Here is a 26,950-nt window from a genome sequence, read left to right as displayed (position 1 = left end):
CGGCTTAGCCGATCCAGATGTTGGATCGGCTGAGTCAAACTCCTTCTGCCCTTGGGGTCGGCCGAACATGCTGAGCATGTTCGGCCGACACGAAGCCACCCGAATCAGCCTGAAGTGAATAGCCGATCAGCTTTCGGCTCACTTCGCTTTAGGTCGGTCGTTCACTCGTCTGCCTACGGCAGCTTAGTGAATAGACCCCTATGTCTCTACGGGATACAAAAATAGCATACTACTAAATCCAACCACACCTGACCAGAGATAGCCAAAGTGAAAATTAAAGATGAAAGTGAAGAAAAAAATCTATATGTATTCTAAAGGTCTATTCACAAAAGGGTGAAGAGTTTGGAGAAGGCAGGAGAAGTGAACAATCTAGGACAACATAGCTGATTTGGAAAAATTATCCAGTTCAGCTTATTTTCCAGTTCAGCTATGTTGTCCTAGATTGTTCATTTCTCCTGCCTTCTTCTAAACTCTTCGACCTTGTGTGAATAACCTTGTAAATGTTTGCCTACTCAAATGTTAAAAAATTAACTATTTTCATGAGGCATACTAATACTTAATTTTTTACATAACTCTAGGATATGCAGTCAAAATGCTTCATATGTTTACTATCAGGGCTATTCAGAAAAGGGTGAAGAGTTTGGAGAAGGCAGGAGAAGTGAACAATCTAGGACAACATAGCTGAAATGGAAAGTGAGTTGAATTAGAGACTTTTTCCCTAATCAGCTATGTTGTCCTAGATTGTTCACTTCTCCTGTCTTCTCCAAACTCTTCACCCTTTTGTGAATAACCCTGTCAGTGTACTACTATTACTGTTTGGATCTAGCATTCAGAATGGTGTCTGCTTTGTATATCAGTATGGTACCTATCTACTTGTTTTGTACAGGTGAAACTCGAATAATTAGAATATCGTGCAAAAGTAATTGCAGTAATTGCTGCAAAAGGGGCCCAAACCAAGTACTGAGTACATATGCATGCTTATACTTTTCAGAGGTCCGATATCGTTCTATGTACAATCCTTGTTTTATTGATTGCATGTAATATTATACTTTTTTGAGATTGTGGATATGGGGTTCTTGGGGTTTTTATGAGCTTTAAGCCATAATCATCATCAATTATGACAAATCACGGCTTGAACTATCTTGCTTTGCATGTAATGAGTCTATCTCATATATTAGTTTCACCTTTTAAGTTGCATTAGTGAAATAAATGAACTTTGCACGATATTCTAATTATTCGAGTTTCACCTGTATATCAGCCACCAGACTGGGATCTGTATCTTACGTATGTTTACTGTTAATTTGTGTGTACAGCCAATCCATAGTACATACAGTGTATTCCTGAACATTTTGATGGAGTTTGTTCAAGCAATAGTTGTCCTGATCCTTGTTTACTGTCTGCAGCTCTTTTGTTACAATGGCAGGACAGCAATGTGTGGGCACAGAGCCTGTGCCGCACATGGACAAGGCGAAGCACATACACAAAGCATACTGCAAGTGGACATTAGCCTCTGTACTTCTTGGAGGCACAGCCATCAGTATCATCACAGGATTATTAATAAGTAAGTTATTACACGCTATACTTGGATACTGACAATATTCTCCAAATGCATATCATTATTTAAAATGTTAAATAAAAAATAACAGGCAATAATGTTTATCATTATGAATCAAACATCCAAAACAAAAAAAAATGAACTCTAGACAGCCAGGTCTCAAATTTGTTTAATTTCTTGGTTTTGTCAGTGTAAATCTTAAATGATGTAATGTTAGGTGTGCTGTGGTGCCATTATTTCTGAATGGCACCCCAATGTACCTAGCAATTGCACGTGCGTTCTATCGCACCACATTGCATAGTAACCTATTACCATGCGATGTGTGATGCAAAGTGATTTTTAAAAAATGTGCTTGCACTTCTTTGAGTGCAATTCAGCTGTGATAGGCAGCCTGTTCAAATGAATGGTCTGCCCTACTGCAGCGCAGCACAAAGCACCCTGTGATGTTGCATTGGATGCTTAAACAGTTGTCAGGGGGACGGGGCCTACTGGAAGGCTTTCTCTCACCTCCTGTTCCGATGACAATTGTACAATTTTGGGTTTCCCATTGTTGTCCGACCTGGTGACAATGGTTTCCAGGGCAAATAGAGAATGTCAACCTTCCCATCAGGGACCCTGAAAGCAATAAAAAAAAACTGAGACTGATTCTTACCTTTCCCTACAATTTTTTTAAGAATAAAAAAAAAAAATTGCGCTTTTGAGAACTACCTACTGGACTTTACAAGACTGTTGCAGTGTCAGTGTGCCTTGTGGACAATTATACTTCTCCTAAAATGATGTTCAGCCAGTAGGGCTTTGACATACAAGATACTCCCTGAAAAGGTTACCTAAATACCCTGGACACACCTTTTACTCCTTGGTTATTACTGATAATTATATTGCAATAAATGCAATACTATTATTGTTACAATGTGTTTAAAATAGTTATTTTATGTGCAGATCACAGAAGTATCCTTTTGTCTACATATAACTTCAGTTAACCCTTTGAGTCCCCCAGGCCTTATTCCCCCTAAAACCCCCATGAGTCAGAGAGAATTTGTTTTGGTTTTTTTCCGCACAGTATACCTAGGGACGCCAGGCCCTATTTTACTTAAAATATAGCGAAGCAAGGGGGTAAAGGTGCCACACTACAAGCCATATAATTTAAAGTCAGACACCTTATTGGTCCAGCACACTTTGGTTACAACTACACAAAAACTGCAGGTAGTTTCTTCTCTAACTCTTCAATTTGTCTCTCACTCTCTCCTAATTATTTTGAAATGTTGGAAACTATGTGGTATATGCCATGGTGATGGCGTTGTTCCTGTTAAGGCTGACTGGTGTCTGCCAATCGCAGCTTTCTAAAGCAGGTATGTCAAATGCAAGAGTAACAGCCAGGCCAGGGGAAAGTGTCACTCAATCTGAGGTTGTGTGCTGGGTGGAGTGGTGGGGCAGATTGGTTAAGGGCTCCAAATGTCTGGCCTCTGCAAGTTCGAGAGAGTAGAGGGGAATACACCCGTGTGGAGTGAAAGTTAGGTTTGCAGTACGGTGGTGACCACCTGCATGGTGGCAAGGCTCACCCCAGCCCTGGCAGAGCTCTGCATCCTGTTACCTTATCATAGAGAGTACATTTATCTGCCAGTGAGATGCACATCTCTGGGAATGTAGGACAACATCATGCAGGACTATTCGGAGCTCTGCACAGTGTGCTGGAAAATGCTTCTAAAAACTTGTTACTCACATTCAGCTGCATTTTTTTTGTAATGTGGAAAACGTTTCACCACTCATCAAGACACGTTCTCAACTCTGGACCAGGAGTGGAGTGTTTTGTGAAGCAGCCATGGTGTGTGTCAAGTGACTGATACTGCCTCACAGTTCAGAGCCAAGTAATTATTACAGCCTTCACAGTTCAGACGGGAGAGCCCTGTTAGGTAGACCATACGGGGCTCCATGATTTCTAATAGCGGCCCAGATGGCACCTTTCAGCGATTTTTGTATACCCCAATGTATTATGCAACGCTTTTTGGGGGAACAGATAGGGTTTTAATTTGGTTGCAAATTTGGATAAATATATTTTTTATAATCTTGATTTTTTTTTAAATAAATAGTAAAAAATTAGAAAAAAATCAATGTTTCTGTATTTTTTTTCCAGTGCAATGTTTACATAATTTGTGCACCCTAATATATTTACTGCAAAATATAATCAAGAAAATCTGGTAGGAAAAATTATGTTATATTAGTGTGACTGTTATGCAACATAGCCGATTGGCAAAGCTCAAAGTGAACATAAGCATTTTACCTGAGGAGAGCTTTATTCGCCTTTCGATGCTACATTGAGACCCACACATTCTTTCAGCACAACTGTGTGCTTCATATGTGAAAAGGCCCAGCTAGAGTCCTACCTGCTGGATAGATAGAAGGCTACATAATCTTCACACAAAATATTTAAGGGTCTATTCACAAAGCTGCCGTAGGCAGCCGAGTAAATAACCGACCCGAAGTGAAGTGAGCCGAACACCACTTCAGGCTTGTACGGCTGATTTCAGCCGTACACCGACTAAAATCAGCCGTACAACGGCTTGCTGCAGCTGGCTTCGGGTCGGCCAAACATGCTCAGCATGTTCAGCCGACCCGAAGTGCAGAAGGAGTTCGACTCAGCCGATCCAATATCTGGATCGGCTGAGCCGAACCTCCGGCAGGCTACTCACTGCTTTTCGGCCTATTCTCATAGAAGTGGCATTCGGCTCGGCTATTCTGTTCGGTACCTCTGTGGTACCGAGCAGAATAAAAAAGTAGAAAAAATAACATAGAAAACAATTGGGCTGAGCTAGCAGTGACAGCTAGCTCTGCCCAACTGTTTTCTATTGGCTGGGACCAGCTGTCATTACAATGAGAGCTTGTCAGAGCCGGCAGTGATATAAAAAAGCCGGCTCTGCTAAGCTCTCATCCTAATGATGGAGCATCGTCCCTTCTTACCTGGTAACCCGGGACGCTGTTCAGTCATTTCACTGAGAGCACGGCGGTTTTGCTGTCAGAATTAAAAAAAAAAAAAAACAGCATAGGAATGCATAGCTTGATTCCTATTGGCTATTTCAATTTGCAATATCCAATAGCAAACTGGCTATTGTGCCCGCCATCTGCTGCTGTCAATCACTAGAAGGGGACCTGATGGAGAACTTCAGGTCCCCTCTGCTGATTGACAGCAGCAGTGGGCGGGTGCAATAGCCAGTTTGCTATTGCCAATTGAAATAGCCAATAGGAATGTAGCTATGCATTCCTATGCTGTCTTTTTTTTTTTTTTTATTCTGACGGCAGCCGGCGGCTCTGATGTCAGGAGAAAACAAAAAGACAACAGAGCAGGGAAAGTTTTACTCTGCTCTATTGAGCAGAGTAAAACTTTCCGATAGTATATAATAGCGGGAGACTCACGGAGCGTCCGGGAGAGTTGGGCTTTCTGGAGATCAGCATCCCTGGTTACTGATCTGTCTGTGTAAGTGGCCAGAGCCAGCCGTAAGATAAGGGATGGCTCCGCCCAGCTGTCAGTAGCAGGCTGTCGACCGGCCAATGGCCGGCCGTTCGGCCAGCTTCGACTTTCACCTGGGCTCAGTTGAGCCGAAGCATATGCCTTTGGCTCGACTGAGCCCCTCGGCCAACTTCAGAAGCTGTAGAGGCTATAGTGAATAGCCCGTACAGCAGCCCTTCGGTTCTACTGAACCGAAGGGGTCCTGGGGCCGAATCTATAGACCCCTTAATATTTTGTATTCTTGTATCGCACCAAATGGTGGCATGTTAGGCTTCTTTTTCATATATTTTCCAATTTCTCCTTACTGCCTGTAAAAACTACAGAATGCTGAAAGGATAAAAATAAATTGTTATACATTGACAGCCTTCATGGAAGGTCCTCTTTATTGGAAAATATCCCAATGTAGAATAGATGTATACTAGGGGAGAAATGCAACATTCTGTTTTTAACTTATCAACTGACTTATTTTCTATCTTTTCTATCTAGTGTATTTATCAACACAAAGCCTCACTTTGGTACATACTTTGGAATTACAAGGTCTTCAATATGATTCCAGTTTACAAAACAGAACCTCTTTGTACTACAGAGCAATAAGTGCTACTTTACAGAGACTGGTAGGTAATACCTTTGATACAATACTGTCTTCATTTGTTTACTGGGTTATTTCTAGTTTTGATTGAGTAGTTGGAGTGAGGAGCATTGGAACTTTTGCTATTGATATGTTCCTATCAACATAAGATTAAAGTGTATGTCAGGGAAACATAAAGATATATGCAGTACTTCTCTGCAATAGATGCATATTTGCCCATATTGTATCCCTTTAAAGACCCTGAAGTACAGAAAACTACCTGTGGATGTACCGAAAAATGTACTCAGCATTGTCAGCCCTGTCCAATTGTCTTTTCCTGAGCTACTCAAACCCCCTATCATATTCTCCACAACATGGACACTATTTATTCTGTAGTCCAAAGATTTAAAAAAAAGCTAGGAAGGCTAATTAGACTTGTTGAGATTGCACTCATCGAACATATATAACAAACCACTTTCAGTGGTATACTTAACCTCCCTGGCCTTTTCTCTGCAGACCCGAGTCTGGCTCGGGGTTACCGCTCCTAGCATGGAAAATTCACCCCGAGCCAGACTCGGGAATACCGCCAGGGAGGTTAACAGACCAAAAAGTAGAAAACAAGAGAAGTTTAGTGTTACGATTTACATAAACCTTAAATAATGGGAATATTTCCACAGGCTTCTCTCTGACATACAGGAGGCATAGGTAAGTTAGTGTTAGAGGAGTGGAGAAATACAGGGTTATTCACTAAGCTGCCGAGTGAGTAACCGAGCCAAAGTGAAGTGAGCTGAACACTTTTGGCTTGTACAGCTGATTTCAGCCGTACATCGGCTGACATCAGCTGTACATCTGGCTGAGCCGACGTGCAGAAGGACTTCGACTCAGCCGATTCTGGATCTGGATCAGCTGGATCAGCTGAGTCGAAGCTCCGGTAGCTCACTCGCTGCCGTTTGCCCCTATTTACATGACATTGCGGCCGGCTCCGCCCAGTTCTTATTGTTAAATGACAAATCAGCATCCCCTGGTCACGCGGGGACGCTGATCTGTCATTACAACTGGCCCACTTCGGCTGTCACTTCGGCTCAGTCAAGCCGAAGCATATGCCTTCGGCTCAGAGGAGCTGCTTGGCACATACAGCTACAGCACGTACAGCAGCCCTTCGGTTCGACTGAACCAAAGGGCTCCAGTGGCCGAAGGATCAGCCAAAGCTACGGCTGGATCCTTCAGTTCTTTCGGGAATAACCCCCATAATTTTATGTCCAGATCAGTTTTTTTGAAGTTACAAACAATAAAAATGCAGTGCATTTTGGGGTGTTCCAAGAGCTCTCTTTCTCAGGGCTTAGGATTGCAAACCGTTATAATATGCATAAATATTCAATATAATTCTCAGAGAAGAAATTTTTACTAATGTTGCAGTGTTTTAAGAAACACCAATTAGAAAAATCTGGACAGAAACTATTATTCTGGTGCTTTCTTCCTTTTATTCTTAATATCTGGTCTATTGTATGTACACTGGAATTATCAACTTGTGTCAGTGTTTCTATTAAAGTTTATTGATGGTAGTAGTAATAATTAGTATAGTTTCTTTTGTTGTAGTTGAAATCCAGTTTCAAAGGTACTGTTATAGAAGATAGTTATACTGGATTTACTGCTTTACACTACAGGTAAGTGAAAATCTTTGCCATTAATAGCTGACATATGTTACCTTTGATGGGGTTTTCAGTACTGAAGAGTCCTGAAAGCAATATCCAGGCAAATGCATATCCCTAAAGCAACTGTACGCTGTGGCGGATCCAGGGGGGGCAACGGGGCATTTGCCCCCCCCCCCAGATAGAGACGCTCCCACCCGCGTTACCGTACCAGGAGTACATCCCCGCACAGGCCGGGACATACAGCTGTCAAGCTGTCACAGAGTTAACTGCGGTTCAGTGTAAAAAAACGGCACACTACATACTGATAACACTAAACTGATGAGCAGTAAAAGCGGTTTAATTGTCGCCTTTGGGCCTGTGGGCGTTTTTTGCGATTTTGCGGGCGCACACCATTTTAAGGCTTGACATGTTTGGTGTCTATTTACCCGACGTGATCCCGCCTTTTATGTTTTACCAAAGACATTGCCCCTGCATGTAAATGAATTAAAACTTACATTTACAAAGTTAAATTGTTTATAAAGTTTTGGGGGATATAAAAGCACCATTGACAGCCAAGGAAGGTGCCATCTTAGCCTCTATTTGTATGGTAGTTGGCATGGTGGTGTGCATGTGATCAGAAATGATACCAACCATTTGAAAGCTTGAAAGTGTGGCTGAAAGAAAAATATGCACACTGGCAACCTTGACAGTTGGCATACCTTCACAGTAACTGTTTTGGGAGACATTCAATTGGTGGGTCTGTTTTATAGAGATCTATTAAAGACACTTTAAACAGTTTATTAAACAAGGCAATGAAAACTACAACAATCCATGGCAAAAGATGAGATTTCATTTACAGTAATTAAGTGGGAAGCAAAAGGTGAAATCGGGTTGTCATGGATTACTGCACACAATGACTGCACATCGCACTGCCCTCTTAATAAGATGAAATCAAGATTATTGAGTAAGCAAGGAAAGTCTTTATTCTGCACTTTTGCGCAACAGTAACAGAGTAACTAAATAATAGACCAAATACCAAAATAAAAAAAAAATAAAAAACCCATTCCAAACTGTACAAGAAACTAAAATACATATTGTAACAAAGATAGGGATATCATTAGGGCTGCAACAACTAATCGACATATGATGCAATAATGATAATGTATGATGCAATAATACATCATACAGCGCAATGCGGAATACCACCAGCTATAGAGGACTACAAAACCCTAGCAATAGTACATTATACAGTGGTGCAATGGCGAATACCACTAGCTATAGAGGACTACAAAACCCAGCAATAGTACATTATACCGCACAATACAGAATACCACATGCTGTAGAGGACTACAAAACCCAGCAATAGTACATTTTACAGCGCAATGCAGAATACCGCCAGCTATAATGTATTGCTGGCATTTGTTGTATGCCTCTATAGCTGGTGGTATTCTGTATTGGGCTGTATAATGTACTATTGCTGGGATTTGTAGTCCTCTATAGCCGTTGCCATTCTGCATTCATTGCTATATAGTTTTACACTTTTCATTTCACTATATTGCACAACACACTTTTTTGTTTTCCTTATTTATTATCACCGCTCCAAGCTTGCTCCCGTGATGGACTACAATCTCAATACAAACTAGTAGCTCATCACTGAAGCCATTTTTTAAAATGTATTTTATTTTGTATCCGATTAATCGGCTAACTAATCGATTTTGAAAATAATCGTTAGCTGCAGCTCTAGATATCATAGCTGGCATCATTCTAAGATGGAGAGTCATCAGTGGGGAGTTACTGAAGGAGTACATTTTTCACATAGCCAAGTGAACTTGCGGTCACTTGGAGAACCCTATCATGTGAATCTTGATCTTTATCTAAACTTTTCTTGCCCTTGACTATACTGATTTTCCCAGATCTTTAGTGGAGTCAAAAACAAAGTTTAATATGTAACTCAAAAATTAGCATAAGTATTTTAACATTTATGTCCTCAGTAAGTTCAGCAATTGAAGAATGTAACTGTACACACTGCTGGCTGACCCTTCTTGTCCCTATCAGATCTGACCACACTAATCTGGCTTGTGCTGAAGAGGTTCCAAGTTACTTGTCTCCTTTCATCAAGTTTGGTGGTATTGTTCAATTTGAACTTTGGAAAAAAAATCCTCCTTTTCATTACAAATCTGATAGAAACATGCTTATTTAGTGCCAGTGACTTACTAAGTAGTGAAGGAAAGAAGAGAATAACTGCCCCAGAATATGCACCATCAAAAAGGCAACGGCAGCTCCAATATGCCTATGCTGACAGGTTCCTTGCAAGTGTTTCCCCTGCAATATTGTCAGAACTGTAGGGCTATATAACTCTGTAAGTTTGATTATTACATGTGTAGTTAAATTTGATATAAACATGCTGACTCAGGTTCAGTGACTTACTAAGTAGTGAAGGAAGGACAACAACAACAGCCCCAGAATATGCACCATCAAAAATGCAATGGAAGCTCCCATTTGTCTATTATGACAGGTTCCTTGCAAGTGTTTCTTCCACAATATTGAACTGTATGGATATGTAACTCTGTACATTCCAATAGGACGTGTTTAATAAATGAATAATAAATGCTTTTTAGCAGTTTTAGTTACTACATTTAAGAACCACAAAATTATTAATGAATGATAAAAATAATTAATTTCTATTTTGCATTATTTCTGTATTATTTTTAAAGAACACATTAAGGGGATTATTCACTATTGAGCCGAAGGTTACAGCCGTAGCTGCGGCTGATCCTTTGGCTCTCTTTGGCCGCCAGAGTCCTTCAGTTCAGTCGAACCGTAGAGCTGCTGTACGGGCTATTCACAATAGGCCATACAGCAGCCGTTGACGCGTTTCCGGGGTCACGCCCCTTCTTGTTCTGAAGAAGGGGCGTGACCCCGGAAACGCGTCAACGACGTCACTACTCAGTGGCACACAGACAGATTGCAGTCTTGCAACTGCTGTTTCTCTGAAATCATCCATATATGCTGCTGTTTGACCTACCATTGTAAGTACCCCTGTACTTTTGTTTATGGTGTCTATTTGAAATTAAAAGGATTATCTGCACCAGGTTGGGCGCCCTTTTCTCTCTTTTGTCACTGTTAGCTCCGCCCAATTCTTTTTTTAAATGTATTTTTTTTTATCTTCCTGTTTTTTTTACATTTCTAAAATAATTTTGCAATTTTTTAAAAATTTTTTGCTCTTCTTTTCTATTCTGCTCGGTACCACTGAGGTACCGAGCAGAATAGCCGAGCCGAATGCCTAGCAGCGGCATTCGATTATTCATTCACTGCCGTTCGGCCCCCGTGAGAACAGGGGTGAACGGCAGCGAGTGAGCTGCGGGAGCTTCGGCTCAGGCGATCCAGATGTTGGATCGGCTGAGTTGAAGTCCTTCTGCACTTCGGCTCAGCAGAGCATGTTCGGCTGACCGAAGGCAGCCGATGTACGGCTGAAATTAGACGTACTGAGCAGGAGTGAATAGCTCTGTTCACTTCGGCGTGGTTATTCACTCAGCTGCCATGCATTTGGCATGCTTAGAAAAGATAGAGTCTAGTGTCCACAGTGCTTAGCAGACCATTGCTGGGAAATCTTCCACAATCTTCACCACCAATCACTTGAGGGAGGTTGCCATCCACAAAGACAACTGAACCATGTAAAAGAATAAACAGAAGCACAGCGCCCAGTTAGGGTCACATGCTTGAATCATAGCATATACAGTATATTGTGTCTGGGGTTACCTGTTTGTTGGCTCTGATAAAGGGGTGAACTCCACCAAAATGCGGCAGCTCTTTTGGCTCTGCCCTACATGTCGGACCTACTATATTGCTTGTCTCCAACATGTACATGTGAGTAGCCTTTATACGTGTACACGATTTGCATTTAATAAACGTTATCACACAAGGAAAGGGCGCTGTCCTTCTGTTTATGCTTACAACAGAATAAAAACACAGGAGATGTTAAATTGACTTTAAAGGACAAGTTCACTGAAAAAAAACCCTGCCCGTTTCTAACCTGATCTAAGATAGATCACCAAAACCCCATCCCACTGGTGCTGGTGGTGGCCTCCTCTTCTGTTTACATCCTCGGCCTGAAATATTTTCTGGCACTGGCTGCACCTGCACAAAAAATTCACATAGACTTGAACCCAGATAGCAAGGATAACTTGCCACAAACTTGTGTCGGGGGTTAAATTGTAATTTTGTTAACTTGCTGCACATATTCCTGGCAAGTTGTAGACTTGCAGAACACTCGCAGCACAAGTTCTAGTTGACACTTTTTTGAATTTGTAGCAAATTTGCTTGGCAAGTCTACAGCAAGAGTCCTGCAGGTCTTAGCAACAGCTCTGCAAGCTCGCTGGTCTGGAGACTTGCAATGCAGACTTGCTGTAATTGTGCAACAAAATTGTGAAGCTTGGCAAGTCTACAAGAGTTTAGCAAGTCAATTTCAAACTTGCAGCACAATTTCTTGCTATCTGGGAATGGGGCCTTACTCCTAGCATCCCTTGTTTTGGAGCAAGTACCCATTAAAGTCTATAGGGATTAAAATACAAATACAGTAAGGACGGCATTGCTAAAGTCAACAGCTCCACTTCCCTGAACTTCCTGTCCGGTACAAAATCACAAAGGACAGAGCAGTCTCAAGCAGATCTCCATCAAGTAGCATGAGGAAGGGAAGAAGGGGATTGGGGAGAGGCTTGTCTTGGTGTGTCTGTGTATTTGTGGAAAATGCATAGCTTACTAGCACACACACAAGGGTGGCTCAATAGGAACCTGCAAGAGCAGGGTTTAGGGGACAAGCTGATTCTGCAGGAAGCTAAAACTTTTAAACAATACAGAACAGCATCCATGGTAATTGATATAACTTAAAACCCTTTGACTTTAATATGACTTTAAATAAGCCAATGATCATAAATATTTTTTTTAAAGCTTCTTTTTGTGAATTTTGTTTGATGGAAAACAGATAAACAGTTAAAAAAAAATAAAAAAAGCAGTTGTGACATCTGTACGAGGGTGAGTCAAAAATTGACCGCACTCTGGCTGTAGAATTTATTTGAATCAACTTTTAGAAAAGACAAATACATAATGCTTTGACATATTCTACTTGTTTTCCAATACACTTTGTCCATCTGTCAACAAGCTTTTGTATTCCCTCATTAAAAAAATGTTTTAGGCTGAGTTTCAAGCCACGAATGCACTGCTGTCTTCACTTCTTCATCAGAGGTGAATCTTCGTTCTCGTAAGGCTGCTTTCAGGGGACCAAGCAGGTGAAAGTACGATGACGCAAGATCAGGACTATAGGTGTATGTTGTCATCGGTCGTGGACGTGCGTCCATGTCCTTTTTGATGGCTAACACTTGTGCAACCTTCCTTGAACTTCTTTATCCATTCATACACACTTCTTCGCAACAAAACACTTTCTCCATAATGCGCACAAAGTCTTCAATAAATAACAGCACCAGGCACACTCTCAGACCACAAAAACGAATCACTGCACGCTGCTCTTCTTTCGTGCACATCACAAGCGGGGCATCCATTTTTCTCGCACTGCAGTTACAAATGAACTGACGTAACACGTTCACACCTACACAGCAGTGACAGTAGGCTTGAACAGAAAGCGCTGATAAGACAGTGCGGCCAGCAGAAGTTTTAATATAACCGGAGAGTGGATAAATATTGCCGAATGTGTGTCAATAAGCAGAATTTAAAGGAACTCATATGAAATCATAACAGCTGCTTCAGTGGTCATTCATGCATTGCCCCTAGATAGATGGAGCCAATTATGGACATTAATTAGTTGTGCAGCGAGGAAATAGTACCGTTAGTTGGGGAACTCCAGACCAGCCAGCTTAATGGGTAATTGAAGGGTTTTGGGGGGTGCTCTAGAGTCAACAATTTGGGCAAAAAGCACATTTAAAATAGATTTTCCCTGCCTATGAGGTCCAGTGGTAGATTCATCCACTGCTTAGTTTGTAAAGTATCGATTAGTGTTAAGAGGTTAAAGTGGAATATAACAGAAACAGAAATTTGGACAATAATAATTAATGATCATTATATTGTATGTATATGAACTCTGCATATCTGTATGCACTACCTGAATGCTGCAGATATTCCCTTGCTGAGCCTTTTGGAGAAGGAATCAGTCAGACAGTTGGTATTCATCCAGTTGGTATTGTTTTTCACTGAGCCACAGGTCTCTCCTAATTGCTCTTTTTCCCTTCACTATAGCATTAATTCTTACATGTTCTTTAAAGGCAAATGTGCGTGTTTATGGGAAAGAAAGTTTATAAAAAATGTCTTCCAGTGATTGAATGTGTGTCTGATGTCTGTGGGTAGCATTCATCTGCAGATGATCCGCACAGTCATTCTTGTCTGTGTGGTCATCATGAGAACACTAGCATTGACTTGGTTACCATCCATGGGTTTGGACTTGCATTCAAACATCAGGCTCTCTCTTCTTAGGCCCTACAAATGGGGCCAAAACACTAGGTAGACAAGGACAGGCCTTCCACGACTATCCAAGTCAACTTGGATGGATTCATAAGGTATATGGCCACCTTTAATCTGGCAGCCTCTAAACAAGCAGTGTGACTAAGGATGTATACAGATTTAAAATGTTTTTGTTTGGTAGATATTCTGGCTTCTATCCTCTTAAAGGTTGTCTCAATAAAAAAAAACTTTAAACTTTGAAATAAATAATTGAAACTAATATTGTGCAAACTTAAATATATTTTTAATGTTCCTACAGCAGGGGGAATGAAGGCATCATCGCACATCTGAAGATGCACTTTATATCTTCTGGCAACACGAAGGATACAGAGAAAATTGAGGACATCCTTAGACAGGGATTGTCTTTATCACTGAGTGAACACCCTATACCAGTATACATTTATGGCAATATCACGTCTGCTATGCTTGCAGGTATTGTAATGTAAAAAGTAAAAGAACATTAACTACTTTTTAGAAAATTAAAGTGACATTAAAGGCTATTTTTTTTCCCCACCCAATGTTAGTGTCAGGACTTACCTTAAATCATGCTTCTTTATTCGATCATCTTCTTCCTTACTGTCCTTTTCAGCAGTCCCTCCAGTGCTGGTGCGGCTCTCCGATCCAGTGCTGACTCCTCTGTCCCCCTCTTCGCTCATGTCCCACGCAGTCTGTGCAGGTGCACGCTGCTCCATAGATTTACCTTGTGTCTCTCCTCGTCTTTCGGCCGAACATCTGAACTGCGCATGCACCCGCCCCAAGATCCTTTGTGGCCGCCCGAGACTCTTCAGATGTTCGGACGGAAGCGCGCGGCGAAAGACACAGGTAAGTTTAAACCTGTTTCAAAAGGTTTAAAAAAAAAAAAAAGTTTTTGCATATATCTACTGCTTGCGTATGTATATCAAAACCTTTTTTTTAAAGTTTTGGATGAAATAGGGAAATGTTAGGACACTCCCACACCACCCGGGCAGGTTTCTATCGTTGCGTGTGTGTCTCCCATGTATAGACCATAATAGAAGTCACCAGCACTCTATGATGTGTACGAAGAAGTAAAGCACTTTTTATTAAATTGTCACATGCGTCATACAGCCAACGTCAGACAAGGTCACTATGTCGCCCAGAAGAAGGGACCCTGCATGGCCCCGAAACGTTGGTTGTATGACGCATGTGACAATTTAATAAAAAGTGCTTTACTTCTTGCACATATCATTGCATTGCACAGTGCTGGTGACTTCTAATATGGACTGTATTTGACACGGCGCCATCCGTGCTGTCACTTCAAGCACCAACCTTTCATCCAAGGTCTGCATGCTGTATGGAGTGCAGTTCATTTCGTATTATCGATCCCATGTATAGACTTACACCCTATATTTGTCCTGTTGACCATTATCACAGAGACAGAAAGTGATGGGAAATCTAGAATGTCAGAGCTGTCACCAAAACAAGAGGTGAAGGTAAATCTTCCAATGGGGGATAATTGGAATTCCCCTGACTTTGTAGAGATTTCCTTTCAGTTCCCATCGCTTTATCGTGGCAGAAAGTAAAGTAAATCTCCCCAACTGGACACAAACAGCAAATGATAAATTGTTTGTTTAACCCTTCTGTACTTTATCCAAAGCAAAAAAAAAAAAAAGGTTGTGGTAATACATACACTTTAAGTAAATGGAAGTACTTAAGACAAAAATACCCTAAAAGAGCTTTATACATATACCAAGGTAAAGTTTTATTCATGCAATAAAGCTTTTATTTTCTTTATATCACTACACTTATTTAGTGCCACAATGCATATAATTGGAAGCAGTAGGAAATATCACACATGAAAATCATAGCGGCTAATCAAAAGTCAGCTTTCATTAGTCTCCGTTACTAGCCTATTTCTGTGAGTTAGTGCACAACACTTTGTGCTAGTATATTTACAGTAACATGTATAAGAGAAATATGTAGACTGTATTGCTAACCCAATCTGGGCAATACTAGTTGCTGCTTCGATATCTTTTAAATTGCCCACCTGCAACGATAGGTGAAACCAGGGCCGCCATTAGAAATGATGGGGCCCCATACAGCATACATGGCTAGGCCCCCCTTAGTCACCTAAAGGAGAGGAATGAGGCGGCACATGTGGCAAATTGTGGGTGCGGCAAACCTGCGTGGAAAAATTTAAAACTTGAGCCTTCGTATAGGGATCAGAAGTATGTAATATATATAGTTCAGGGGTGAGGAGTAACTCAGAGTACAGAGGTCAGGAGGAAATAAAGCAGAGTGCAGAGGTCAGGAGCAAATAAAGCAGTGTGCAGAGGTCAGGAGCAAATAAGGCAGCATGCAGAGTTCAGGAGAAAATAAGGTCGAGTGCAGAGGTCAGGAGAAAATAAGGCAGAGTGTAGAGGTCAAGATCAAATAAGGCAGCGTGCAGAGATCAGGAGCAAACAAGACAGAGTGCAAAGGTCAGGAGCAAATAAGGCAGCGTGCAAAGGTCAGGAGCAAATAAGGCAGCGTGCAGAGGTCAGGAGCAAATAAGGTAAAGTGCAGAGGTCAGGAGCTAATAAGGCAGTGTGCAGAGGTCAGGAGCAAATAAAGCAGTGTGCAGAGGTCAGGAGCAAATAAGGCAGCATGCAGAGGTCAGGAGTAACTAGGGCAGAGTGCAGAAGTCAGGAGCAAATAAGGCAGCTTGCAGAGTTCAGGAGCAAATAAGGTAAAGTGCAGAGGTCAGGAGCTAATAAGGCAGTGTGCAGAGGTCAGGAACAAATAAAGCAGTGTGCAGAGGTCAGGAGCAAAGAAGGCAGCATGCAGAGGTCAGGAGTAACGAGGGAAGAGTGCAGAAGTCAGGAGCAAATAAGGCAGAGTGCAGAGGTCAGGAGCAAATACGACAGCATGCAGAGTTTCGGAGCAAATAAAGCAGCGTGCAGAGGTCTGGAGCAAATAACGCAAAGTGCAGAAGTCAGGAGCAATAATTGCAGAGTATGCACACACACATCTGCATTATAGGCATCAGAAAACTGCCAGCCAGCACACTTATACAACCTGCTGTCCCCCTGTCCCCCAGGCACTGCCCCCCCCTCAAGACTGATAGACTGATAGACACTGATTAACACAATGTGGTTGATTTACTAAAAAGACTGTTCACTGAGCAAAAGAAATGTTCATCTTGGAAAATATATGTTCAATTTGCACAGAGAATGTTCACTTATAATGTCTTATTGAATAAGCTGAAGCTATGTTCACTTCAATCATCCAATTATGTGCAAGCAAATACCCCATTTTTAAAATTCCCTTGCACAAGACTGGTTATTAAACGTGAAAATAGCTTCACCGTATTCACTAAGCTAAGGCAACATTTTCTGCTCCTTTAGTAAATCAACCCCAGTGTCTGTCAACTGGCTGCAGTAAATAGAGATTTTTCCAGGAGTTCAGGGGTTGATATAAATGCATTTGGACTATGACCTTGTGCCTTTATATGGTGACTGAACTCTTTTGTGAATTCTAATATATTTTTTTACAAGAGTTATAATTAGGGATGCACCGAAATGGAATTTTGAGACCGAAACCGAAATTTAAAAATTTGTCAGACCGAAACCAAAAATTACATTTTTTTTCCAATCTTTTAAAAAATGTTTAATGATTTTTACATTATTTTAGTTTTAGTTTTTTAACTTTACTGCTGGGGGCTCTAGGGAAATATCAGGAGTCTAAAAAGACCTCTGATATTTCCTTTTTACAATAGAAAAAGAGATTGAGGACACACAATCGCTTATTCTGCAGCCCTTGAAGCCTCTATCCTGAGTGTTCCTGTACCTTCATACTATGTGGATATAGTGTGCTTACTATGTCCACAATCATGAATGGACAGAGAGTGATGTAGATTACTTCCTATTCATTCATAACTGGGATATAGTAAGCACACTATATCAAGTTATTTACAAACACTCACCGATCAGCTGATCGGTGAGTGTTTGCATACCGCTCTCCATTCTGAATTGGCTGTCACAGGAGGCCGAGCGTGTGGTGGGGGAGGAGAGCTCCTGCTCCTGTGACAGATCACAGTGCTCTCCTCCACTCACCGCTCTCTATCCTGAAACAAGGAGGACGAGCCGGGAGGTACAGAAGGAGAACGCTGCCTCCTGCAATGATACAGCTGTCACAACCCCGCTCCGCTCGGCATCCTGAAAGCTTCTCTCCTCCCCGCTGGGCCCGGCCATGGCATCAGAAGGCATACAGCCCAGCGATGAGAGAAGTCAGGGAAACACTGAATTTTCAGCTGCATTTTTGTCTCTCATGGCACTTTCGGCAATTCGCCAAAAGTGGCATTTTTGGTCGAAATGTTTCAGCAGCAGAAATTTCAGTTCATCCCTAGTTATAATATTTTCTAGATAAACATTTAAGAGGACATGGATTTTGCCATACCCATATCTAAGACTCTGCTTCAGACCTGATAGTCTGTCCTGGTGTAGATAAACTGCAGTTCACAAATACTCAGAGCCTCAAAGTAGCATGTAACAGCTCTCCTCATGTTTACTTCCATAGCCATCCTTCAGGTCCAGGATACAGAGATTCTAGCACCACAGGCCGAAAAAAAAAGAGGAAAAGAGGGTCTTTAATGCATAAAAAAGGCCAAATAAAATAAACAAAGCTTTATTCAGTTTTGGTCCAGGATGTCCACTTTGTCCAGCATTGTGGTGGCCCCTGTTCAGCTAGTGGCCCCTCTGTGGCACTGAGGGAGGCTGGCGGTTGCTTGCTCTTAAAGTAACCCAGGCTCCCACAGAGCAGAGTGGGCACCAGGCTAGGCAGGCAAAGTGTGGCGGGCTGGGACAGACATGTGCCCAGCTGATGCACTGCAGGAGGGGGAGGCGGCAGCAGCATGTGTGGGCTGGCAGTGCAGTTGCTGACAGCGCTGGCTCGGTTCGCGGAGCTGTTCGTTCTGCTTCTCCAGCTTCCTGCCCAGTTCCTGCAGCTTCTTCACCTCCAGCTTGGCATTTACCACCAGCTTGTTTCCGTTTTTCACCTCTGCAATGCTGCTCCCTTTACAGCCAGGTTCAGTCAGGGATGCAGAGGTCAGAAGGCCCCCTCCTGGCTGCTGGCCCTCAGGCAGTGCCCGAATGCCTGAACAATCAGTCCACCCCTGGTAGGGGCCCTGAGAGCCCACATAGCCCACCTCAGAGCCCTCAAAGCCGACCTAAGCGCCCGCATAGCCCACCTGGAGCCCACACATCCACCTGAGAGCCCCCCTAGCCTACCTGAGAGTGTGCATAGCCCACCTGAGAGTCCGCATAGCCCACCTGAGAGGCCACATAGCCCACCTGAGACCCCACACAGCCACCTGAGAGTCCGCACAGCCCACCTGAGAGTCCGCACAGCCCATCTGAGAGTCCGAAAAGCCCACCTGAGAGTCCGCACATCCCACCTGAGAGCCCGCACAGCCCACCTGAGAGCCCGTGGAGTCCCCCTGAGTGCCCGTGGAGTCCCCCTGAGAGCCCGTGGAGTCCACCTGAGAGCCCGCACAGCCCTGGTGAGAGCCCACACAGGTCACCTGAGACCCTGGAGACATCAGGGCGCCACCCCGGAACAGCACAGAGTATGTAGTGTCATATTATTTTGTATTGCTGTATAATGTTTTGCTGGTATTTGTAGTCCTCTATAGCCAGTCTCCTTACTCCCTCCCCTGACTGCCTCTTTTCTATATATTCTCCCCAAAAAATAGCCGCGCGCGGCGCTAGAGTGTTCGGGTTTCAGTTGACGGAAAGGTGGCAACCCTAGTTTAAGGGGCCCATTCACAACTTTGTGGCAGTGGTGCATGTGCACAGATGCTAATGCTTTAAGTGGTGCTAGTTTATATCTGTGCAATACATTGACATGCGCTGTCTGTTTTTGGATGCATCAATGCACTTTATAGGGCCTATTAATGACAATGGCAGTACGCAAAATCACATGACTGTTCATAACGCATGAAAATGCACACAGAAAGGTGTAAATTAATCTTCAGGGTCCATTCAGATTCACATTTTCACGGATTCACATTTTAGGGATCCATTCACACTCACCCCGTCGGCTGCGGCACATTAATGTTTCCCGACAGCTCCATGGCAGCACATTGTGTGCTGCCATGGAGCTGTCAGGAAAGGAAAATTGCGGTAAGTATGGTAACACAATTTTCCTGTTTTCCCGACAGCTCCATGAGAGCACACAATGTGCTGCCATGGAGCTGTCAGGAAAGGAAAATTGTGGTAAGTATGGTAATAAGAATGGGCTGTCTAATGCACCTCAACAGACCAAAAATCTTGTGTACAGCCTTTTTGGCAGCACAGCGTACCATAATGCATATTAGTATACATTTATACAAAAAGCCTTTTTTAAACCTAGTATGACAAGATGCTGTAGAAGTGAATTATGTTGAATACTTTCTTTGTGTTGTACTTACCATGTTTTACAGAACTGTTGTAATAACAGGGTTAATACGTAAAGAACAAGAGTAGGGGGGACAGGAATAGCAAAGACATTGAACATTTGCCAACACTGCACTGTAATCTGAGCAATGGCTGTGGAGGGCATGTTCTTTATTCTCATGCCAAGAACGATTGTGAGAGATGATTAAGGAGCAGCCTGCATGTGGAATTTTAATAGAGAACAATAACTCTCTTTCTAAGAACAGTAGAAGTCCATGTTTATAATGTCTAGAGGTCTGAACATTGACATAAGTATATCTTGCCTTAATGAAACACTGCCCTAGAGAACTATTCAAAGGCAGTTTCATCATATTCATGACCTTGGAAGTGTAGACTATTGCTTTCTGTGAAGGACTACAACTCAAACTCAAGACAAAAGGCTTTACCTTCAGGAATAGGAAGTTTCAGTGAGCATTCTGCAAATGGTGCAAAATGGAAAGACACATGATTGGACTTTTTTGGGCTGAGTCCTCTACTGTCTATCCCCTTTTGATACGTGATTTTTACTACACACGTTAATGGTACATGTTGACATTCATTATGAATAGGCTGCCAATGCATCAAAATGGAGGAAAAAATGTACATCACTCTTTTTTAGCAACAGTGTGCATATGTTGTGGTGCACTGCAGTGCATTGGGCTCTATTGTACAATGTGTTGGGGTGCCATTTGAAGTGAATGGCACTGTAATACACTGCACATAAAGCAAATGTGTTGTCACGCATTGTGGTGGCACGTTATCACAATTACGCATGTTACCACAATGCCCAAGTGTGAATTGGCCCTGCATTTGTATATCAGCAGGCAATGTTTCCTAAGAAATTTGAATTTAAAGGGACTTTGACTAAACATTGTATTAGCATAATTTAGTATAATTAAACATTTTCATTATCAGGAATTTAAAATCCATGTGATCTGGTCAGGTGAAGCAGCAATGGGGTTGTCACCAACTCTCCTTAAAGGAGAACTATGGAGTCAGTGAAATACACTCATCCCCATAGTTAGATCCGACGTGTTACATTGAAACTGACACACATTGGCTTTATTGATCGGGAAGTGGGCGAAAACATACCGCCGTTCGCTCACTTACCGATCATCCCCCTGCAGAGAGCGGCGGCTGTCAGTCACCGCTTCCCCCCTCCCCTCTCCGATCCTCCAGTGCTAACTGGAGGGATGGACGGGGAGGGGGTGGGCAGAGCCAGCGGTCAATCAGCCAGCTGGGTGGATCTCGACAGTATTTTTGGGATCCGTCCCAGCTGCGGCGCTCTCAGCATATAGAGACAATAGCCCGCTATATACTGAGTTTTGGGTCACAGGAGGACACAGTATATGTCCTCCCATGACCCAAAAGAGAACTATGGGGAAAAAACGTTTCCCCACAGACAGTTCCTTTAATGCTCAGAAACTAGCTGAAGTACTACTTGCATGTGTGCCTGTCAGGTATATTTAAAGTGTAAAGCCAGAACTTTGTTTTCACTTTGGATAAAGTAGGGAAGAGTTAGACTACTGGCAGGTTTTTATTGCAATCTGTGTACCCTCTGGGGAAACTCGCCCTCTTTATTTGATCATTGAGTGAAAGTAATGGGGAATCAAAAATCAGCAAGGGAGAGGAAATCTCCCTGTTGGGAAACTTGTTCAGGCAAAAACTGTGTAAGGGTGTATTGTTCTCACTTTGGTATGTTTTTCTCTCACATTCTTTTGTCTCTAATGGACAGGAAGTGAAGAGAAACTCCCCAATGGGGCACAAATGGCAAATAAACTGAACAGGGATTTCAACCATTTCCTGCTCCTTTCGAAATGGGAAAAAAAAGTTTGGCTTTAGATATCTATTAATAATGTGAAAAAATTGCTAACGTTGTTTAAGGCTAACCAAGCCTCACCAAGCTACTTAATTGACCCCTTTGGTAGACTGCTGCCATGAGGACTGTTATTAAAGTGCAACTGAAGCCAAAACCTTTTATTCAAACTTTTAAATTGGATAGAGTAGGAAAGAGATTAGAACACCCGTTCTGTTTTTTTTAAATTGCTGTCTGTGTTCCGGTTACATTGCAATGGGCACACTAGTTCTGGTGACCCTGCTGACCTCCAGGGATTTTCCTCACTTTGGAGGGATTTCTTCTCATTTCCTATTGTGGCTATAGGACAGAAAGTGAAGGGAAATCACAGAGGGCAAAAAGAAATGATGGGGGTTATAACCCTCCCTTACTCTATCTAAAATTAAAAAAAAAACGTTTTGGCTTTAGTTCCACTATTACTGTTATCATATTCTAAGCTCCTGGAAACTCACTGGAAGCTTTATTGTAGCCTACAAAGAAGGATGGCACAGTACATCATGTTGTCTGCTAAAGTCAATTATCATCTGGACACTTTTCCAACAATATCTGAGAATCGCTGAACTGACCTTGTTTTTTATGTCACTTTAATTATGCAGATAATAAAGGATTGTCATTCTACTCTATAGGACTGAAGTCAGGTAAGCTGCTAAACTATTATGTCATATTCATCTTTCCTGGGTGACAATTGTATAACTTTTCTTTCCAAATTTAAAGTTTAAAGCTAATTGTTTACTACAAATTAACAAATCTACCTTAGGTTGCTGGGTGATCTGGTCACCACACCCCTAGTTCAATCAATACAATCTATATATGACAAAATTGGGGGTCCTTGAGACATTGTTTTAAAAAAAATTAAATTGTGTATCCTATTTCATTGCTTAAAAAAACACTTTTAAAATAATAAGTCACATAACTCCTTATCTCTTCTATATACCCCCTTGGGCCACTAATTGACCATCATCTTATATCATATTGTTTAACCAATATACTGCTGCTACCACCGTCTATAGAATTTTGGTTTTCCTCGGTCAATACTTCATTGTGTCTCAATTCAATTCATTCCATGCTTTAAATTGCAGCCAATACTTTTTATTATTAGTTTTAAATAGAGTATGGAATGGTTAGAACCCCTGTCAGATTTTATTGCTGTCTTCTTTCCTCACTAGAGGCATTTCCCTTCACTTTTAGACTTATAGGAAGTGAAAGAAAACCTCTCCAAAGAGAACGGAGATCTGTTTTTAAAGACTTGAAACCAGAACAGGTGTCCACATTATAAAACTTCTACTCCCCTCCTGTTTGGTTGACAACTGTAAAGGCTTGGATTTTCCATCACTTTATGTTTCAGAGAGACAGTGGTTACCAGGTCAAACAGAGAGAGTGGATCTCCCCAGAGGAGACACAGACAGCAATAAAAGCCAGAAAGAGCTTCTAACCACCCACTCTTTCTAATGCTAAACGATTTGCTTTAGATTTGAAATCAGATTTGTTTTTAGGTCTTTGATGTTTTACCAATCTCAAAAGAATACAAATACACAAATACCACTCATGTTTACCTAAAATAGTGAGAGTATTATGACAATATGTGTGTTGTTAACATGACCACGATGGGTAAATGAACCACAGAAAAAGAAAAAATATCAGGAATATCAGGTAGAGAGTACGTAAACAAATCTGAGTTCCTGAAATATTAACTTATCTAAATGTCCATTTTACTTACCAAGTGTAATCAAAGGGACATGATGCTTGTGCTGACTTTTACCTTATATAGTCACATAGGCTGGAGCTGATTGGGTGGCATTGGGTGGAAAGAGCTTCCTTCCATGTTTATGAGGAGCTGCTTCTGTGTTTGGAGGTGCTCAGGTATGTAACTGGATTCCATCGAAGCCTGTGCTCCTCCCTAGTCATCACAAGGGGACAGTAGGGACCTGTTTAGTGAGGCACCATTTGTAGCACTGGATAAGCTGTCCCACACAACTGGAAATAGTACCGTTGAGGGACCTGTAAGGAGGACCTATGTGAGTATACTTTGCTTTACAAGGTAAGCAAAAAGCAAAAAATGGGGCTTTAACCTTCCTGGCGGTAATCCCGAGTGTGGTTCGGGATTAATTTTCTGTACCAAAAGTGGTAACCCTGAACCACACTCGGGCATCTTCCGTGTTCCTTCCCTGCGAGAGCCGGCATTGCAGGGGGGCGGAACAGGCGAGTAATTCAAAAGTAAAAAATAGAAAAAAAACTTGGATTATCATACCACCAGGGAGTTAATGTACCAAAACAAAGCATAGATCTGCGGAAATGGCAGCACAGTATTTCTCTTGTGGCAGGTTTCCCTTTTTTCCTATTCAGTAGAAAGGCTTTACTTGAGAATTTGACATGGACGAAAAGGAGTTTGGGGAAATAATTTTGATAGAACAGGATGGGGTTTAAAACTGTATTGAATTTTTAACTAAACATGTGTGGTATATTGATAGACAGCATCATTTTAATTCCCCTCTGGTTCACACTTTGGCCTTTTCTGAAATACTGGTAGCCAGTCAGAGATGGGTCATAAAATGCAAAGTAGTTGGTAAAAAAAAGTTTACTGATTCAAAATTATATGCTATTTACGGAGGAGCTCCAGTCACAACTCTTTTTCTATTTTTAAATAGAGTGCGAAAAAGAATAGAGCCTCTGTTATGTATTTACAGCCGGCTTTGACGCTCTCTGATACAGTTAGTCTCATGTTCTATCCTGACTTTTGTAAGTATGACACATAGTGAGGGAAAACTAAAAAATATAGATTTGTCTCTGGAACAGGAGTACAGGGGACATATCACAATATGGACAACTGTTCAGGTGACACTAATCAGACCTGACATTACCTTCTGGTGTGGACATTGGGACAAGAAGTGAGGGGAAATCTCCTAAATGAGAACATAGACAACAATAAAAGCTTCATAGATGTTTCTTTCTCTGTCACTGTGCTGTAATTCCCTTTCATTTATTAACTATACTTGTCATTTTTTTTAAGTATCATATTCACTTCGCTGCAATAAACCTTTGATTTCAACAGGAAGTTGCCCACCTCAAGTGTATTCCTGCAAGAATAGCCAGTGTATTGTCAAGCAAAATCCAGACTGTGACAGTGTGCGCGACTGCAAAGATGGATCAGATGAGAAAAACTGCAGTGAGTCTCTCTTAACAATAACCCAGCTCATTTTAGACGTAACGTTGGCCCATATGTGTGATTATAATGATTCCTTAGGTTCCTAGAGCTACATGTAGTTTTGTATGGGGTTTAGATACTATGAAAATGGAGATATTATAAAAAATACTGCAATCAGAAATGGTTTAATAGCAGTTTACATTCACCTGTTTTTTTTTTTTTTATATTTTAATTCTGCGCTACAGAAATACCTTTGCTCCAGGCTAGAATACCCATTCTCTACAAGTTTTTAGACATGCAGACAGATAAAGCAGAGGGCAGTTCGGTATGATCAATACATTGCTATACTGAATTATATTGTCTACCTCAGAATAGTACCTCAGCAGCACAAGCAGGCAGGGCCTTGCTGTGGATGGGGGGCGGCACTGCTTCGAGAACGATAAAACAAAATGCAGAATTAGCTTCTTGTAAACAGGCAGAACAGTCATCATCCATCAAGCATTAGACAGGATGAATGCTATAATCATCATCACCCACTTTACCAGCAGGTAAGTTATCATCATCAACTATTTAGACAGATTTATCATCAATTTCCCTTACAGTATTTTCAGTAGTCCTTCTGCTCTAGTTTGTGAAGTTCTGTTGAATTTGGCTCATGTTGTTTATGCCATATGATGATTTTATATTTCAATTCTTTCTGTTTTCTTTATTGTTAAGATTGTGGATCACGTCCTGCAATGCAGAAATCAAACAGAATAGTTGGTGGGTCAGATGCTGCAAAGGGAGAATTCCCATGGCAGGTCAGTTTAAGGGAGAACAATGAACACTTCTGTGGAGCGACAATCATAAGTGGCAAGTGGCTGGTATCTGCTGCTCACTGCTTTAATGAGTAAGTACAGCTCTGTTTCCAAATCTTCCACAATGCGAAGGGTCTCTTTAAAGATAATGATAAATAGTAAAAATATATTATATATTAGAGTGCCTGCTTAAAAAAACTGAAGGGATATTTGTACTCCTAAAGAATTAAATACCATAGTCCCCGAATATTAGCCTAAAATAGTATTTTATTTGTAGTTATTATGCTCTCTGAAATTATATTTCAGAGCTTTACCTAAACTCTATGATAATGTTTGTATTATTTAAAAACTAGGCTCATGGTAGAGTTCTACAAAAAACAGTCCTTACATCAGTTATGCATTCATTAAATGCCACTACATCTATTTTAAGTGACATATACCGTATTATCATGGCTTGAAATATATTATCTTTGCACAAACTAATTTTTCAAGCTTTGTGGTGCTTTCTTATTTTTAAGTCCAAGTCCAGCACAAACGTATAACTTTGGATACATTGGGGAAGGGTTCATATTTGATTTTACATTTTACACTTTTAACTGCTTATTTTTGTTATTGAATTAAATGAACAGATTTGTAAATTACTACTAGAGGCACAGTGGATAGGCTACTACAATGACTTTGCCTAAATACCTAAAGTTGAGCTAAAGTCTGTTTTAGGTAGGTTATACAGCAGAAAAGATTATAGACTGAAGGAAATCAGGAGTCTGCCCCTATTACCACTATCTCCAAACCCAAACATTATCACTTGCTTTCCAAAAAAAACACATAGGGGTCCATTCACGAAGCTGCCGAAGGATCTGGCCGTAGCTTCGGCTGATCCTTCGGCTAGCTTCGGCCCCAGGACCCCTTCGGTTCAGTAGAACCGAAGGGGTGCTGTACGGGCTATTCACAATAGCCCGTACAGCTCCCGATCGTGGCCGAGC

At 41.6% G+C, this 26,950-nt stretch overlaps 1 protein-coding gene across 1 annotated transcript in view; it reads left to right on the top strand.

Annotated features, from left to right (window-relative positions):
* TMPRSS9 (transmembrane protease, serine 9) overlaps positions 1-26,950 on the top strand; it is a 62,442-nt gene that overhangs the window by 3,716 nt on the left and 31,776 nt on the right. Inside the window, exons 2-8 of the mRNA XM_018563005.1 lie at positions 1,404-1,561; positions 5,544-5,671; positions 7,222-7,289; positions 14,023-14,195; positions 22,625-22,666; positions 25,078-25,191; positions 25,888-26,059. Of these exons, the coding sequence (XP_018418507.1) occupies positions 1,417-1,561; positions 5,544-5,671; positions 7,222-7,289; positions 14,023-14,195; positions 22,625-22,666; positions 25,078-25,191; positions 25,888-26,059 (842 nt within the window). The 5' untranslated portion in view covers positions 1,404-1,416. The remainder of the gene's footprint in view (positions 1-1,403; positions 1,562-5,543; positions 5,672-7,221; positions 7,290-14,022; positions 14,196-22,624; positions 22,667-25,077; positions 25,192-25,887; positions 26,060-26,950) is intronic.

This window comes from Nanorana parkeri, unplaced genomic scaffold (genome assembly GCF_000935625.1).
Source record: "Nanorana parkeri isolate BGI_ZX_2015 unplaced genomic scaffold, ASM93562v1 scaffold621, whole genome shotgun sequence".
Taxonomy (NCBI): domain Eukaryota; kingdom Metazoa; phylum Chordata; class Amphibia; order Anura; family Dicroglossidae; genus Nanorana; species Nanorana parkeri.
This window is presented reverse-complemented; position numbering and strand designations above follow the sequence as displayed.